The sequence below is a fragment of the Gopherus flavomarginatus genome, chromosome 7, assembly GCF_025201925.1.
Source record: "Gopherus flavomarginatus isolate rGopFla2 chromosome 7, rGopFla2.mat.asm, whole genome shotgun sequence".
Classification (NCBI taxonomy): Eukaryota; Metazoa; Chordata; order Testudines; family Testudinidae; genus Gopherus; species Gopherus flavomarginatus.
Genome location: NC_066623.1, coordinates 6,861,838 through 6,874,479, shown reverse-complemented (window position 1 = coordinate 6,874,479; position 12,642 = coordinate 6,861,838). Strand labels below are relative to the sequence as shown.

General features: G+C 53.6%; 1 protein-coding gene and 1 long non-coding RNA gene across 5 annotated transcripts in view; one reads left to right on the top strand and one right to left on the bottom strand.

Moving 5' to 3' along the window:
* Positions 1-8,358: 8,358 nt before the first annotated feature.
* NDST1 (N-deacetylase and N-sulfotransferase 1) overlaps positions 8,359-12,642 on the top strand; it is a 28,309-nt gene continuing 24,025 nt past the window's right edge. For all 4 annotated transcript variants that reach the window (XM_050961528.1, XM_050961526.1, XM_050961527.1 and 1 more), the window contains exon 1: positions 8,359-8,899. In XM_050961528.1, coding sequence (XP_050817485.1) covers positions 8,390-8,899 — 510 coding nt within the window. In that variant the 5' untranslated portion in view covers positions 8,359-8,389. The remainder of the gene's footprint in view (positions 8,900-12,642) is intronic.
* The window catches only part of LOC127055070 (uncharacterized), a 34,499-nt gene continuing 32,286 nt past the window's right edge, over positions 10,430-12,642 (bottom strand). The window contains exon 2 of the long non-coding RNA XR_007775393.1: positions 10,430-10,824. This is a non-coding gene — a long non-coding RNA (uncharacterized LOC127055070). The remainder of the gene's footprint in view (positions 10,825-12,642) is intronic.

The following is a 12,642-nucleotide window of genomic DNA, read 5'->3' as shown; positions in this document are numbered from 1 at the left end:
ACTGTCACCGTGTTGCTCCACTCGGAATCTGACTGCCCTTCCCTGGTGGTTTTCTTTCCCCTTTGCTGGGTCCATGGAAATTCTTCTGTAAGAGAGGCTTCGGTTCCCTTTTCTACATGGAATCAATGGCGGCAGCAGCCCATTGGATTGAGCCACACTACAGTATTATTAGTTTTAATTGCACCTAGAGGCCCCAATCTCAACTGGGGCTCCGTTGTGCTAGGTGCTGTACGAACACAATGAGACGGGCCCTGCCCCAAAGAGCTCACAATCTAAATGGACAAGACCGAGGGTGGGAGGGGAAACTGAGGCTGAAGGGAAATGGCTTGACTAAGGTCACCTAGCAGACTAGTGGCAGAGACTGGACAAGAGGCTGATTTCCAAACTGCTGAGCTACTGTCTCATACTGTGCTTCCCAGTAGTGCCTGCCAGGTGAGGATCTCAAAAGCACAGATGAACACTAATGCATTTCACTCCAGGACAGCCCTCTGAGGTAGGGAAAGTACCATGTTTTACAAATTGTGAAACTGAGGCATGAAGACGCTAGGGCCTGTCTCTTCAAATGTGGGCCCCAATTGCCTATAGATGCCTTAGTTTTTGGGTGGCTCACTTTGCAACATCCGTCTTGGGGCTGATTTTCAGAGGTGCTGAGCACCTGTAGCTCCACCCACCTCGAGGCGCCTTGAGTGCCTTGGCTTCCATGGGAGCAACCAGTACTCACACCTCTGAGAATCAGGCCTGAGGGGTGTTGAGTTTGGCATCTACAACCCAGAGGCATCCAAAGCTCATGGGCACGTTTGAAAAGGTGATTTCCTGAGGCCTCAACGGGAGAGCCGGGAATAGAGCCCAGTTATGTGCTGCCTTAAAAGATCTCCCAAAGATAAGCCGATGGGCCAGATGGAGAGTTCTGCTCCAACTTGCGCCCACGTACCAGAGAGCCATCCGGCCTCTTGTCGCGAGTCAACCGCTCGTGAGCTACACTGACGGTATGATGACCAGCCTGATGACCAACCCAGTGCATCTCCCCAGCTACTTGTCAGGAGCCCTAGGGGAGCCGACTTGTGTGTGCATGTGCAGTGAAGAGATGGAAAGTTCCAGTGAGGAAGCAGCTCTCGGTGTCAAGATTCCAGTGGCTGATTGTTATAAACTGTGAATTTAAAAAAAACCCAAGTTCTTAATGTGCTATGCGGTAATGAGCGCTCTGTCGGAAAGCCCTGGCTGATTTGAATGTAACACTTCCTCACTCCCCACTCTTTCCCCGGTCTCTCTTGCAGGTGATTAAAGACAAATGCATAATCTCTTCCTGTCGGTAACTGTCTCCTTTTCTGCCTCTGTGTGCATCAACATTAAATTGGTTGGCTGTCACTTCTCAGCCTGTAGCCATGGGAACTCTGATGTCACTAACAAGGGCTTGTGACTTTATTCCATGCAGGAGGAAGGATTGGTGGTGGCAGAAGGAGGCGGATTGGAATGGTACGATCTGAAATGAAGAAAGAAAGAAGGAATTGAGGAGGAACTCGCTAGCGGGTCCAAGATGTGTAACTTGATAAATTATTCCATCTCTCTCTAGATAAATATAGATCTAGAGATACCCGGTGTGTGCGTGTATACATATTTCCCATCAAAATAAAGTGCTGGAGTACATTCTGTTTGCCAGGAGTGAGGGAGTTTAATGGTTAACTAATATCTGATCAGCACTTGGGAGATTAAAAGTGCTAAGTATTATTATTGTGCTTCTGCGGAGGAATTTGTTGAAACGTGGCAGAATTCTTGTTACTCGAACAGCTGTCGCCCTGGGAAACCCTGTCTGACTGGCTGAATGGAGCTGCTAAGCGGGAGTTGCGGAGCTGGGCTTAAGGAGCTGAGATCTGTTGTGAGTGATTGGAATGGGAGAGGTTGCAAAGAAATTAACCTGCAAAGAACTTTTGCGATCTGCCCTGACTCTGTGTTTGAAAGCCCCCTGCTCTGAGGTGACCGGCCGTGTCTGCAGGTTGTGTTTTATACTGAACGGGTATGTAATGGGTCTCAGAGAACACAAGTGAAGCTTGTGGCCTTGGAGGAAGTGTTGTCTAGTGATTAAAGCACAGGGTTGGTAGTCAGGAGATCTGGCTTCTGTTCCTGGCTTTTCAACTGGCCTTGCCTGGGGTAAGTTACCTAGCCTCTCTGTGCCTTCATTTCCCCATGAGTCACATGGAGGTGATAATATCCACCTCATGGGGGGGAGGGGGGATGGGTTCATCGTTTTTATTATGATGCTTTGAGATCCATTCAGGGAAGACAATCAGTGAATTGTAACCCAGGAAGACTATGGAGCAGGACTGGAGCTGCTAGGCAAAATCATCAGTGGGGTTAAGCAGGGAAAGCTGCAGGATGGGTCCAGAAGGCCTGTAGGGAAGAAGAGCTTCTGGCTTCTCTCTACCTTTGTTTGTCTCATTCTACCTTTTAACATCTCCTGTTTGGTGCAGCTCTGCTTCTCACATAAGGGAAGGGCTGAGTGTATTGTCATCTCTGCGTTTATATCTGAGTCACTTCTTGTCAATCCATCTCTGCAGCAGGCCTTGGGAGCTCTGCTTGTCCGTGCTGTCTAGTGCCAGGGATGCATGATGCTTTACGCACCAGTAAGAAGACCAGACACTTGCTCGGAAGAGGCTTTGACCTAAACACAGGCAGGCAGGAAGAGCTGAGACATGAAAGCCAAGTGCCGGGTTGCTAACAGATTGCACCTGTCTGGTTTGTTCCGGTTTTTTGAAGATGAAAACGTGGTGATCAAAGCTAACTGTAAGGGCTCACGAGGTGCGGTCAGACAGTCTCCTGGGCCTGTCTAGCCTTGCTCCTCCTCTCTGTCCTACCAGGGTCACTGCACGCTGTCTGCATTGCACAGTTAGCTGGGCTGGCCCCACTCAAGTGTGAGCGGCCCCACTGCAAAGCCTGACCTGCGTAGCCACGTCTGCAGTGTTTCTGCATTTGAGTGTGTGGGGACATATCCCAGGGTCCTTTGTTCTGAGATGCTCTAGGATTCTTTCCCAGTCAGTTGTGGGAACACTTGGCTGTCCTTGAGGGGAAATTGTGGGAAGGCATTGGAGGACTATCGCTATTTGAGTGGCCTTTTTGCCTGCATCCTTGCTGCGATGTGGGTGGGTTCCAGCCTGAGTAAAGCAGAGCCCGGCTTCTCACCCACACTAGCCAAGTCAGCTAGCCCAGGCTTGAAGTGCCACCACCACCAGGTCAGAGACTTTGCTCTGTGGATGGTAGGGGGCTAAGGACTGAAACGGGGGCAAGAGCCTGAGTTAATGGAGCAGTGTAAACGCACCCTGGGAGCCAAACAGAAGTGTTCACAGCTGCCCACTGGCTTAGGAGTGAACTCCAGCAGGAATGGGAGGTAGCCTCATTAGAGCTGAATTTTCTATTGAAGAGACTGTGTGCGTGAGACTGTGATTTCGTCTGAATGCTCCCCGACTTGACACAGGGTCTCTTGCAGAGCATGGATTGTGGCCAGCTATTTCCTTTCCTTACTATCTCTCCTCCGGCAAGTGGTGATCTTGCACTCCAGACCAGAAGAAACTGGGCCTTGCCCTTCTCTTGAAAAGGGCAGTGAGCCTCAGCTGGGTGCATATACTGTCCTCCCCTCTCCCCCTGCCCCTTCCCCACCAGTTTGTAAAGTGGAGAAGAGGAGGGTTGTTTTCATGCAGGGTGTTGGCTTTAACCTACAGTTGGTGAGGATGGGTATAGTAGCATTTCCCAATAGTGTGATGTTGCCATGGTATCTCCATGGCTGCTGGAGCATCTCATTCATTATCACCAGCACCTTGGCAGGGAGCGTTGGGCCTGCAGTCAGCTTAGGCTAACGCGAGGCGGTACTGTGCCTTGGGGAGTTGTGGCCTGGGCGTTCCTAGAAAGCATAAGCAGGGTAAAGAGAGAGTAATGAAACTGGCTGGCCTGTGCTTGCCTTGCTGGGGCCAAGAGGGACATGCACACTGCATTTTCACTCAGGGATAGTGGGGGATGGAAGGACTGCCCAGGTGTGTTTCAGAAAATGCCCTGCCTGTGTACGAGGAAGCAGGTGAAAGGAATACTAATACAACATTGGATAGTTAAAATAACAGGGGAATCAGAGTTAAAAACTATTATATAGAACAGCAAAAAGGGGGATCTGAAAAGAATTTCTGTTGGCCCAGGGTAATGGTGGCCTGCTTCTGGGGTGTCTGGCTGTGGGGTGTTGTTGTTGAGGTTCTCTCTAACCACCACGTGCTGTTTTGTTTACTTGTATGGGTATAATCTATAGAAAGCAGTTATGCCTAAAGAGATACCTAGTCAGAGAGAGATTGAGGCAGAACAGACATCGCTGGTGAGTGAGAATTGCACCACAGTAAACAATTGGCATTTCTCAAAGATCTCACTCCTGCACATTCAGCTGAACAGACTGAGCAAGGCCATCTGCAACTCAAATTTTTGAGCAAAAAAAGGGACATGCTTTTCACACACACATTTGAAAAGTATTTGTTTTGTGACCGGCTGGGATTACAAGTGACTGGTCACTTCCTCATTGCCTGAGAGATGAGCCCCAGGTGACAAAATTCTCGCCAACTCTGGATTTTCCCAGACTTCGAGTGTGTCTGACTCTGGTCCCTCTTTAGACCTGGCGGACTGTGTCTGTATCATTTAGGTCTGGGAATTAGAGATGCCGAAACTCATTCTGCCTTAATTCCAGCCCCCTACCCCGGTCACAATTACCCTGATGATGTTAGGGCTCCTGCCCTGCTTAGGAGAAATGGCGAAAGGCAGAGTGGAGAGGAGGGAAAAAATAGGCTGAAGCTGGGGTGGAGTGAAAGACCAATACCATACGTGCTGGGTGAGTAAAGCCTGCCTTCTCTGAACCTGGGTCAGGCACCTCAGCAGCTCTGAACTGCATTGGGAATTCCATCAGTATTCTGAAGTTTCGATCATTGCAACATACTCAGTATGAAGGCTGCACGGTGCAGAGTGACCGAGAAAAGGAGTTGGGGGCAGGGAGGGGGTGTATAAATGTGAATGGGGAAAGCTGCATTTCTCTCTATATCTAGTTAATTATAATTGGGTAGGGTCATAGAGGAGTGTCCCGCATTGATTAGGGATGAGAAGTCTCCCCTCTTATTTTCTACCAAGTTGGCTCTCTCTCTAGTTGCTCTGTTCTGCTGCCAGAGCCAGGAGTGGGCGTTCTGGTGGGTAGGGCAGAATTCAGTTTATTTTGACGTCTCATGACTTGCCAGGCCACCTGTGGCTTCACCAGCTCTCGGAGCTCAGTTCTGGTCTATTTCTGACTCCGGTCTCCTGCACATGTCACATAGGAAGAGCCAAATTCAGAGGCGATGTGGAAGGTGGTGCAGCTCCGACTGCCTTAGATCGGCCTGTGCCCACTTCCAAATGAGTAAGGAAATCCAGGCTGGTGTCACTGACACGCTGGGTAGGGGTTTACTACTTTTTCTGCTTCGCTCTTCTCTTCTGCCCCTTGGCATGTGAGTCCCACTCAGTCCGGCTTGCTGGGCTGAATCCCGCGGTGATGCGTAAGGAAGGGAGATACAATCCCTTTTGGTAGGTGGAGGGGAGTCTAAGGAGATGTCTATGCTGCAATCAGGACTTGTTGCAGTAGGTGTGGACGTACCTGAGCTAGCTAGATCAAAGCTAGCTTGAGGAACTGCAGCAGCGTAGTGAACCAGTTGTTCGAGTACGTACCTGGGGTTCTGGGCTGGCAGGGCTAACTTGGGCAGGTGCAGGGGCTTCCCTGCTATTGTTACTCGAGCTACCTTTGCTCTGTGCTTACACATGCTCAATCACGCCTCCTGATGCAGTGTTGACATGGCCAAGTCCAGACAGCATCTGGATTAGTGCAATACGCGTGTTAAAGGGCAGGATGTTGACTCTCCTCTGAATTTGGCCCAGAGGCTGTCACAATAGCAGGCCTGCTATGGCCTGGCTCCAGGCAAAGGCAAGCATGACAGGATTACCAGGCAGAGTCGCAACGTATAATCCATGTTACTTTTCAGCCATCAAAAACTTAATCCCGTTATTTCTCAGGATTATATTTTTAAAGCAGCCATTCGCTCGCTCAGCGCGGAGTCCTCCACCCTGCACCCGGGCTGCAGAGTGCATGGAGCCGGCTTCCCTGGAGGTCTCTGCCCGGGAGTCCCTGCGGGGGTGGGTGCCCGCAGCATCTGTCTGTGTGCTGCAGACATCGGTTGTGTTTGCGCGTGCTGGGGCGGGGGAGGAATGGAGTTGAGAGCTGGAGGCAGGCAGCCTCCGAGTGATTTACATGGAAGATGGGAAAAGCCTTCCCTGTAATGCTGGTGACTCATCAGAGTCTATGAATAGCCGGATCCACCTGCTAAGGTGTGAAACCCGAGGAGAGCCACTGACCTAGTTCTCTCCGGCTGTCTCTGGGCAGGTTTGATCCATGCAGAGCAGGGCTAGGGGAATGAGAGACGAGTGCGGTCGGCTGCACGCTGCAGCTAAGCCAGCACAGACGCCGCTTGGCTCTGTAGGTCCCTGCCAGATCCTGTGTGATGCTGCGGTCTTGCGCACTGCTGTGGGTGGGCGAGAGGGACAGGCTGAGGCCCTGGCTCTGCAAGGCCCTCCAGCGTGGGCCTGGTTTGAAGCACACGAGCAGGCTGACTCAAGGCTGAGGACAATAAGCAGGAGCACTGGTTGAGTGGATCGGTCAATACATACACACGCCCCTTGTGCGGACGTCCGGGAGGCACAGATTTCCCATCCCTGCAGGGTTGATGCTTCCTCCCGCTGAGCTGCAGAGTTCCCTACAGGTGTCTTTCAAAAGTAGATCTTTAAACGCCGAGGCCCTTTCTGCTGCCTGGACATGAACGATCCTGCTGGCCTCTCCATCAGGGGATGCGTTCCCACCCTTCCCTGGCATGTGTTCTAGTTCTCAAATAAACCACGGTATAGGGGGGGCAGATTCGGAGGTTGGTGTAAATTCAGAATAACTCTCTTGGTTTCAGTAGTAGATTTGCCCCAGTGTCAATGAGATTGGAGTTGGGCCCAGAGTATTGGAAAAGCATTTCTCTGCACTGTGCTTTTTTCCTGCATTTTCAGTCATTTATGATTCTTTAAAAATAGCTGAACTTTGGGGATCTATATGTATCCGCTGTGTCAGCCCCTTCATGTGACTCCTCAACGCTCCCCATTGGAGGTGGTGGGTGGCTGAGGCTGGCACCGAACAGGTGCTCAAATGCTTTGCGGATATGCTTTGTCTTCCTAGCACCTTAGTGTATTGCTGACCTCAGGCTGCTTGAGGCAATTTTTGTAGCTCACCCAAAATCCTGAAAGACCCAGGCCTGGGCTGAGCGTTCAGGGTGAAATTCAGCCCTGGGCTGAGGGTCACTGCAAGGACATCACTTATCACTTCCGTGTCTGAAGTACTGAAGCTGTGCAGGCAGAGGCTTTGGAAGTGGCAGGCAGAGCTGAAAAAATGGGGCCAGACTGGTTTTTATATGGGGTCACGTGTGTATGTTTTAAATTGCATTTGACTCTGAATGAATTAAACTGGGAGGAGATTCCCATGCTCTTCTCTTACTGTCTTCTTGCAACTGGTTGGCAGGTAGCTGGTATTTACCCCCATTTCACAGACGGTGAAACAGAGGGACAGTGCAATTGTGACCTGCCCAAAGCCAGACAGTGAACCAGCAGCAGAACCGGAATTAGACCCCAGGAATTCCTCATTCACCACTGTTTGCTCAAACCACAAGATTGTGCTGCCTCTCAGATACGCGCCCGGACTCCCTGCTCTGTTCCCACAGCTGATGCACCAGCATGTTGGGAGCTTAAAAAGCATTCTGGGTACTGGCATGCAAATAAGCACACGGAAGGATCCATTAAATGGGCTCCACTGTGGCATAAATAGAGGGTTCGGAGCAATGCAGCCTCTCTGTTTGTTGCACAAGGATCTGAGTGATGCCCCCGCAGCACCTACTTTTTAGGCAGCCCCCTCTGCGCGTTCTTTCCAGGATTGCTTGCTTATGCCTCTGTCTCCTCCCTTCTCTCTCCAGAGCACCCAGAGCTGCAGCAGAACTGGGCCACCATGACCGGACCCAGGGAGCCGATGTGCCCTTGCACTCCTTGAGAGAAACGCCCGACCCCGAAGAGGCAGCGAGGTCGATGTCAGGACACTGCTGGTGTTTCTGCTCTGCCAGGGGACTCTGAATGGATTTGCCATGGTGACATGAAAAAGACAGGGGGGATACCCGACTGCCGGCTGGGAGATCCTACACACACACACGCAGCCTGATAGTATTTTAATTTATTACTGTGTTTTCCTGTGAAGGGAGTTGAGAGCAGGAGGGGGGGGCGGGGTGGGGGTGGGGGGTGGGGAGGAACCTGCAGTGGCTTCTTGGAAGCAAGGATGACCATGCTGGGGAGGCTCCGGAGGGGTTTCCGACAGGTGTCTCCTCAGGTGGTGCTGCTCCTGCTCTTTGCCTTCTGCCTGCTCAGTGTTTTCATCTCGGCATATTATTTATATGGGTGGAAGAAGGGCCTGGAGCCCTCTGGGGAGGTCTCGGGCCCAGACTGCGACGAACCCAAGATTGCCCCTTCTCGCCTGCTCCCCTTGAAGCCCCTCAAGGTGGCCGATTCATCCCGCACGGACCCCTTGGTGCTGGTGTTCGTGGAAAGCCTGTACTCTCAACTGGGCCAGGAGATCATTGCCATCTTGGAATCCAGTCGCTTCAAATACCGGACAGAGATTGCCCCCGGGAAGGGGGACATGCCCACCCTGACCGACAAGGATCGGGGACGCTTCGCGCTCATCATTTATGAGAACATCCTCAAGTATGTGAACTTGGACGCCTGGAACCGTGAGCTCTTGGATAAGTACTGCGTGGAGTACGGCGTGGGGGTTGTCGGCTTCTTCAAGGTACGTGGGGACCCAGCTCGGGGATGGAACGGGCCATCTGGGGAGACAAAAGGCCAACCAGGCTCTCCGTGCAGGGCAAGGTAGCCAGAGACAAGCTCTTTGGGAGGTACCCAGGGTCTGTTTCTGTTCTGGATTCCTTGCCTTGCCGCGATCGGGAATCGGCTGGGGTCCCGTCACATTGCTCTGCAGAGGCGAGTCAATTGATTGGCCATGGGAGGAGTTGGATCCAGCCCTGCTAAGCTAGGTAGCTGATGGCAGAACTCTGAGGGAGAGTGTCTGGGTAAAGGGGTGGGTTAAATAGGTGGAGAAGAAGATGGAGACCTTCTGTGTGACCTGGGATTGACCCATCAAACTGTTCCACTAGCAGAAGCTCTCCCCAGGCCATACTGGGCCCTGTGCATTTGTTGTGTGAGTAACAGACTCCCAGGTGACCGGAGATCATTGTGGTTTGCTCATGGGAAGGATCACATGATCCATGATCCGGGCACGCTCTGTGGGGACAGCTGCTTTGTTTTGGGTGTCACCCTCGGGGCCTAATAAACCCAGGCCTGTGCTTTCAACTGGTGTCAAGTGTGGATTCACAGACTCACCCGTGTCGGGGTGAGGGTATGCTGCTGCCATCTTCTCTAGCTCCGCTGGTGACAGCACAGGGAGATGGGATGGTCCCTGGGAGCTGTCTGTCCGTGTTCTGAGCAGAGAGCTGGGAGAGGTGTCTCCTTTTGGTCTGCATGGGGGTCACGTATCAAGCAAAGAGTTAGCTGGGTCTGTCCTGTGACCCTCTGAGTGTTGGAGAGGATCACTCTTGCTTTCTGTCTCTTGGATTTCGGTCAGCTTAGCCAGCTCATGGGCAGGGGCGAGGGACTTTGGCCTTCCCAGTAGACGGGATGTGCTGTTTCCTTCTGTTCCAGATGTTTGGGAAGCACAGCTGGATTCCCTGGTCGCCGAGCGGCACTGGGAACCCATTTCTGTTCACACCAAGCTCCGGTTCTGTGGTGCCTCTGATTTCGTGCTCTTAGGTTTGTAACTAGGATTTCCCAGCTTCAGGCAGTGGGGGGAGCTGGACCTGCTGGAGCAGACTCGGCAGAGTCCAGCCACTTGGACTGAATTTCAAGACAATAAATCCCTGTGAGTTCAACTATGTGAGCAGACAGAGAACCCAGCCCTCTGCTGCTGGGAAGAAGAGGAGCCTCATTGACGCTAATGCAAATACACCTAGGGTGACCAGATAGTAATTGTGAAAAATCGAGACTGGGGTGGGGGGAATAGGTGCCTATATAAGACAAAGCCCTGAATATCGGGACTGTCCCTGTAACATCGGTGTGATGCAGTAGGGACTGTCTGTGTGGGGAGTGGGAGAGCAGGGGAGGACTTTAGGAGATGGACGATGCCAGAGCCTGTAACCTGAGCTAGGTAAGGGAGGGGAAAGGTCAACACCTTTGCCCGGGAAGGGGACAAGGGAAGGGAGTGGCAGGAGGGAAGCAGTTTGAGTTTGGGCTTGGGGCTGTGTGGGCGGAATTCAGGGTATCCTAGCTAGGATCCAAGCACCCTGAAAGCCCAGAAGGACTCGGTGGAGGGGTCCTGACTGTGCCTGCAAGCTCTGCTGTAGCCTGTGTTCCTGTTGTCCAATAAACCTTCTGTTTTACTGGCTGGCTAAGAGTCACTGTGGGTCCCAGGAAGAGGGGTGCAGGGCCGGACTCCCCCACACTCCGTGACAACTGGTGGCAGCGGCGGGAGATACTGCACCCCGTGGACGGCACTTCCTGCAGTAAGTGACTGGGGAGCAGTAAAACGAAGGGGTGGTTAACCCCTGGGAGTGTGTGCCCAGTGAGAAGGACTTTGCAGTAACAGGGTCCCCCGGGGGATTGCAGCGAGTGGTCCCAGGGGCGGAGGAGTCTGCAGCTTGACCCTGGCAGAGAGGTGGTGACCTCACGAAGGGCTGGTGCACTAGGGGTCCCCCTGGAAACCGTGGGGAGCGGCGAGCACCCCAGCCTGTGAGTGGCCAGCAGGAAGATGTATGCCAAGCGGCGCAAGTGTGACCTGGTGGAGCTGTGTAAGCAGAGGGGGCTGCACCCAGGGAGGCTCAGCAAGGACCAGCTGATTGCCCAGCTGGAGCAGGGAGACCGCATGAATGAACGGAGCCCTGTCTCTGAGGGAAGCAGCCGAGCAGATGCAGCGCAGGCACCAGTGACTGTCCCTGCTGGGAGTGGTCAGCCGGCGGACGAGGGCTTCCCGAGACCCCCCCTTCCTAGGCGTAGAGGAAGGGCGGGGAGGAGCCCAGTGTATACCGAGGGCACCGTGACACCCCCGGCCAGCAGGGGATCCGCCCGGCAACGCTCGGCATCCGTGGAGCGGATGCGGCTGGAATATGAAAGGGAGCTGAGACGGGAGGAGCTCGAGTTAAAGAGGCGAGAGCTGGAGGAGAAGGCGAAACAACGTGAACATGAGCGGGAGGAGAAGGAGAAACAGCGTAAACATGAGCTGGACCTGGCCCGGCTGAGGAGAAGTGAGGCCCCGGCTGCGGTGAGTGAGGGGGGACCCAAGCCTACAAAGAGCTTTGATAAGCACTTGCTGCCCCGGCGTAAGGAGGGGGAGGACATAGATACCTTCCTGACGGCCTTTGAGAATGCCTGCGAGCTGCACAGGGTTGACCCTGCAGACAGGATCGCAGTTCTCACCCCCTTACTGGACTCCACAGCCGTGGAGGTGTACAGCCGACTGAAAGGGGCGGAGGCAGGGGACTACGAACTGTTCAAACAGGCCCTGCTCCGCGAGTTTGGGCTGACTCCTGAGATGTACCGGAAAAAGTTCCGGAGCCAGCGTAAAACCCGTGAGGTTACATACCTACAACTGGTCAACCGGGCGCAGGTGTATGCCCGCAAGTGGACAGCTGGGGCCCAAACTAAAGAGGACCTGCTTGACCTATTCATACTGGAGCACCTGTACGAGCAGTGCCCGTCCGACCTGAGGCTGTGGTTGATGGACCAGAAGCCGGAGAACCCGCAGCATGCAGGCCAGCTGGCCGACCAATTTGTGGACAGTCGGGCAGGGGATGGCAGGGAGGAGTCTCGAAGGAGCAAGCCTGCCTCAACGCAGAGAAAGAGTCATCATGGGACCTCCCAAAGGGGGCCTATGGAGAACCCCCCCAAAAGGGGAACATCCAGCGGCAGGTCCCTTCGACCCACTCAAGGGGACCCACGAGATATGGGCTGCTATCGCTGTGGCCAACAAGGTCACATACGGGCCCAGTGCCCCAAGCTCAGGGACAGACCAAGCAGACCCAACCCACAGAGGGTGGACTGGGTAAAAACCCAATCGGAGGAGGGGCTACATTCCCAGGAAAGGGGGGTTGGCAACATACCACCTGTGGATGCTCCCGGTTCCGGGTTTTTGGTTTACCGGGTGGGCGCGGGGCTGCCCCTCCGGAAAGAGTGCATTGTTTCCCTGGAAGTGGATGGGAGGAAGGTCACTGGGTACTGGGACACGGGCGCAGAGGTGACGCTGGCCCGGCCCGAGGTGGTGGCCTCAGACCGGATGGTGCCCGACACCTACCTGACCCTGATGGGCGTGGGCGGGACCCCATTCAAGGTACCCGTGGCAAGGGTACACCTGAAATGGGGGGCCAAGGAGGGCCCCAAGGATGTGGGGGTACACCGATATTTGCCCACTGACGTGTTAATGGGAGGGGACCTTGAGGACTGGCCTAGTAACACCCAGAGTGCCCTGGTCGTGACTCGTAGTCAGAG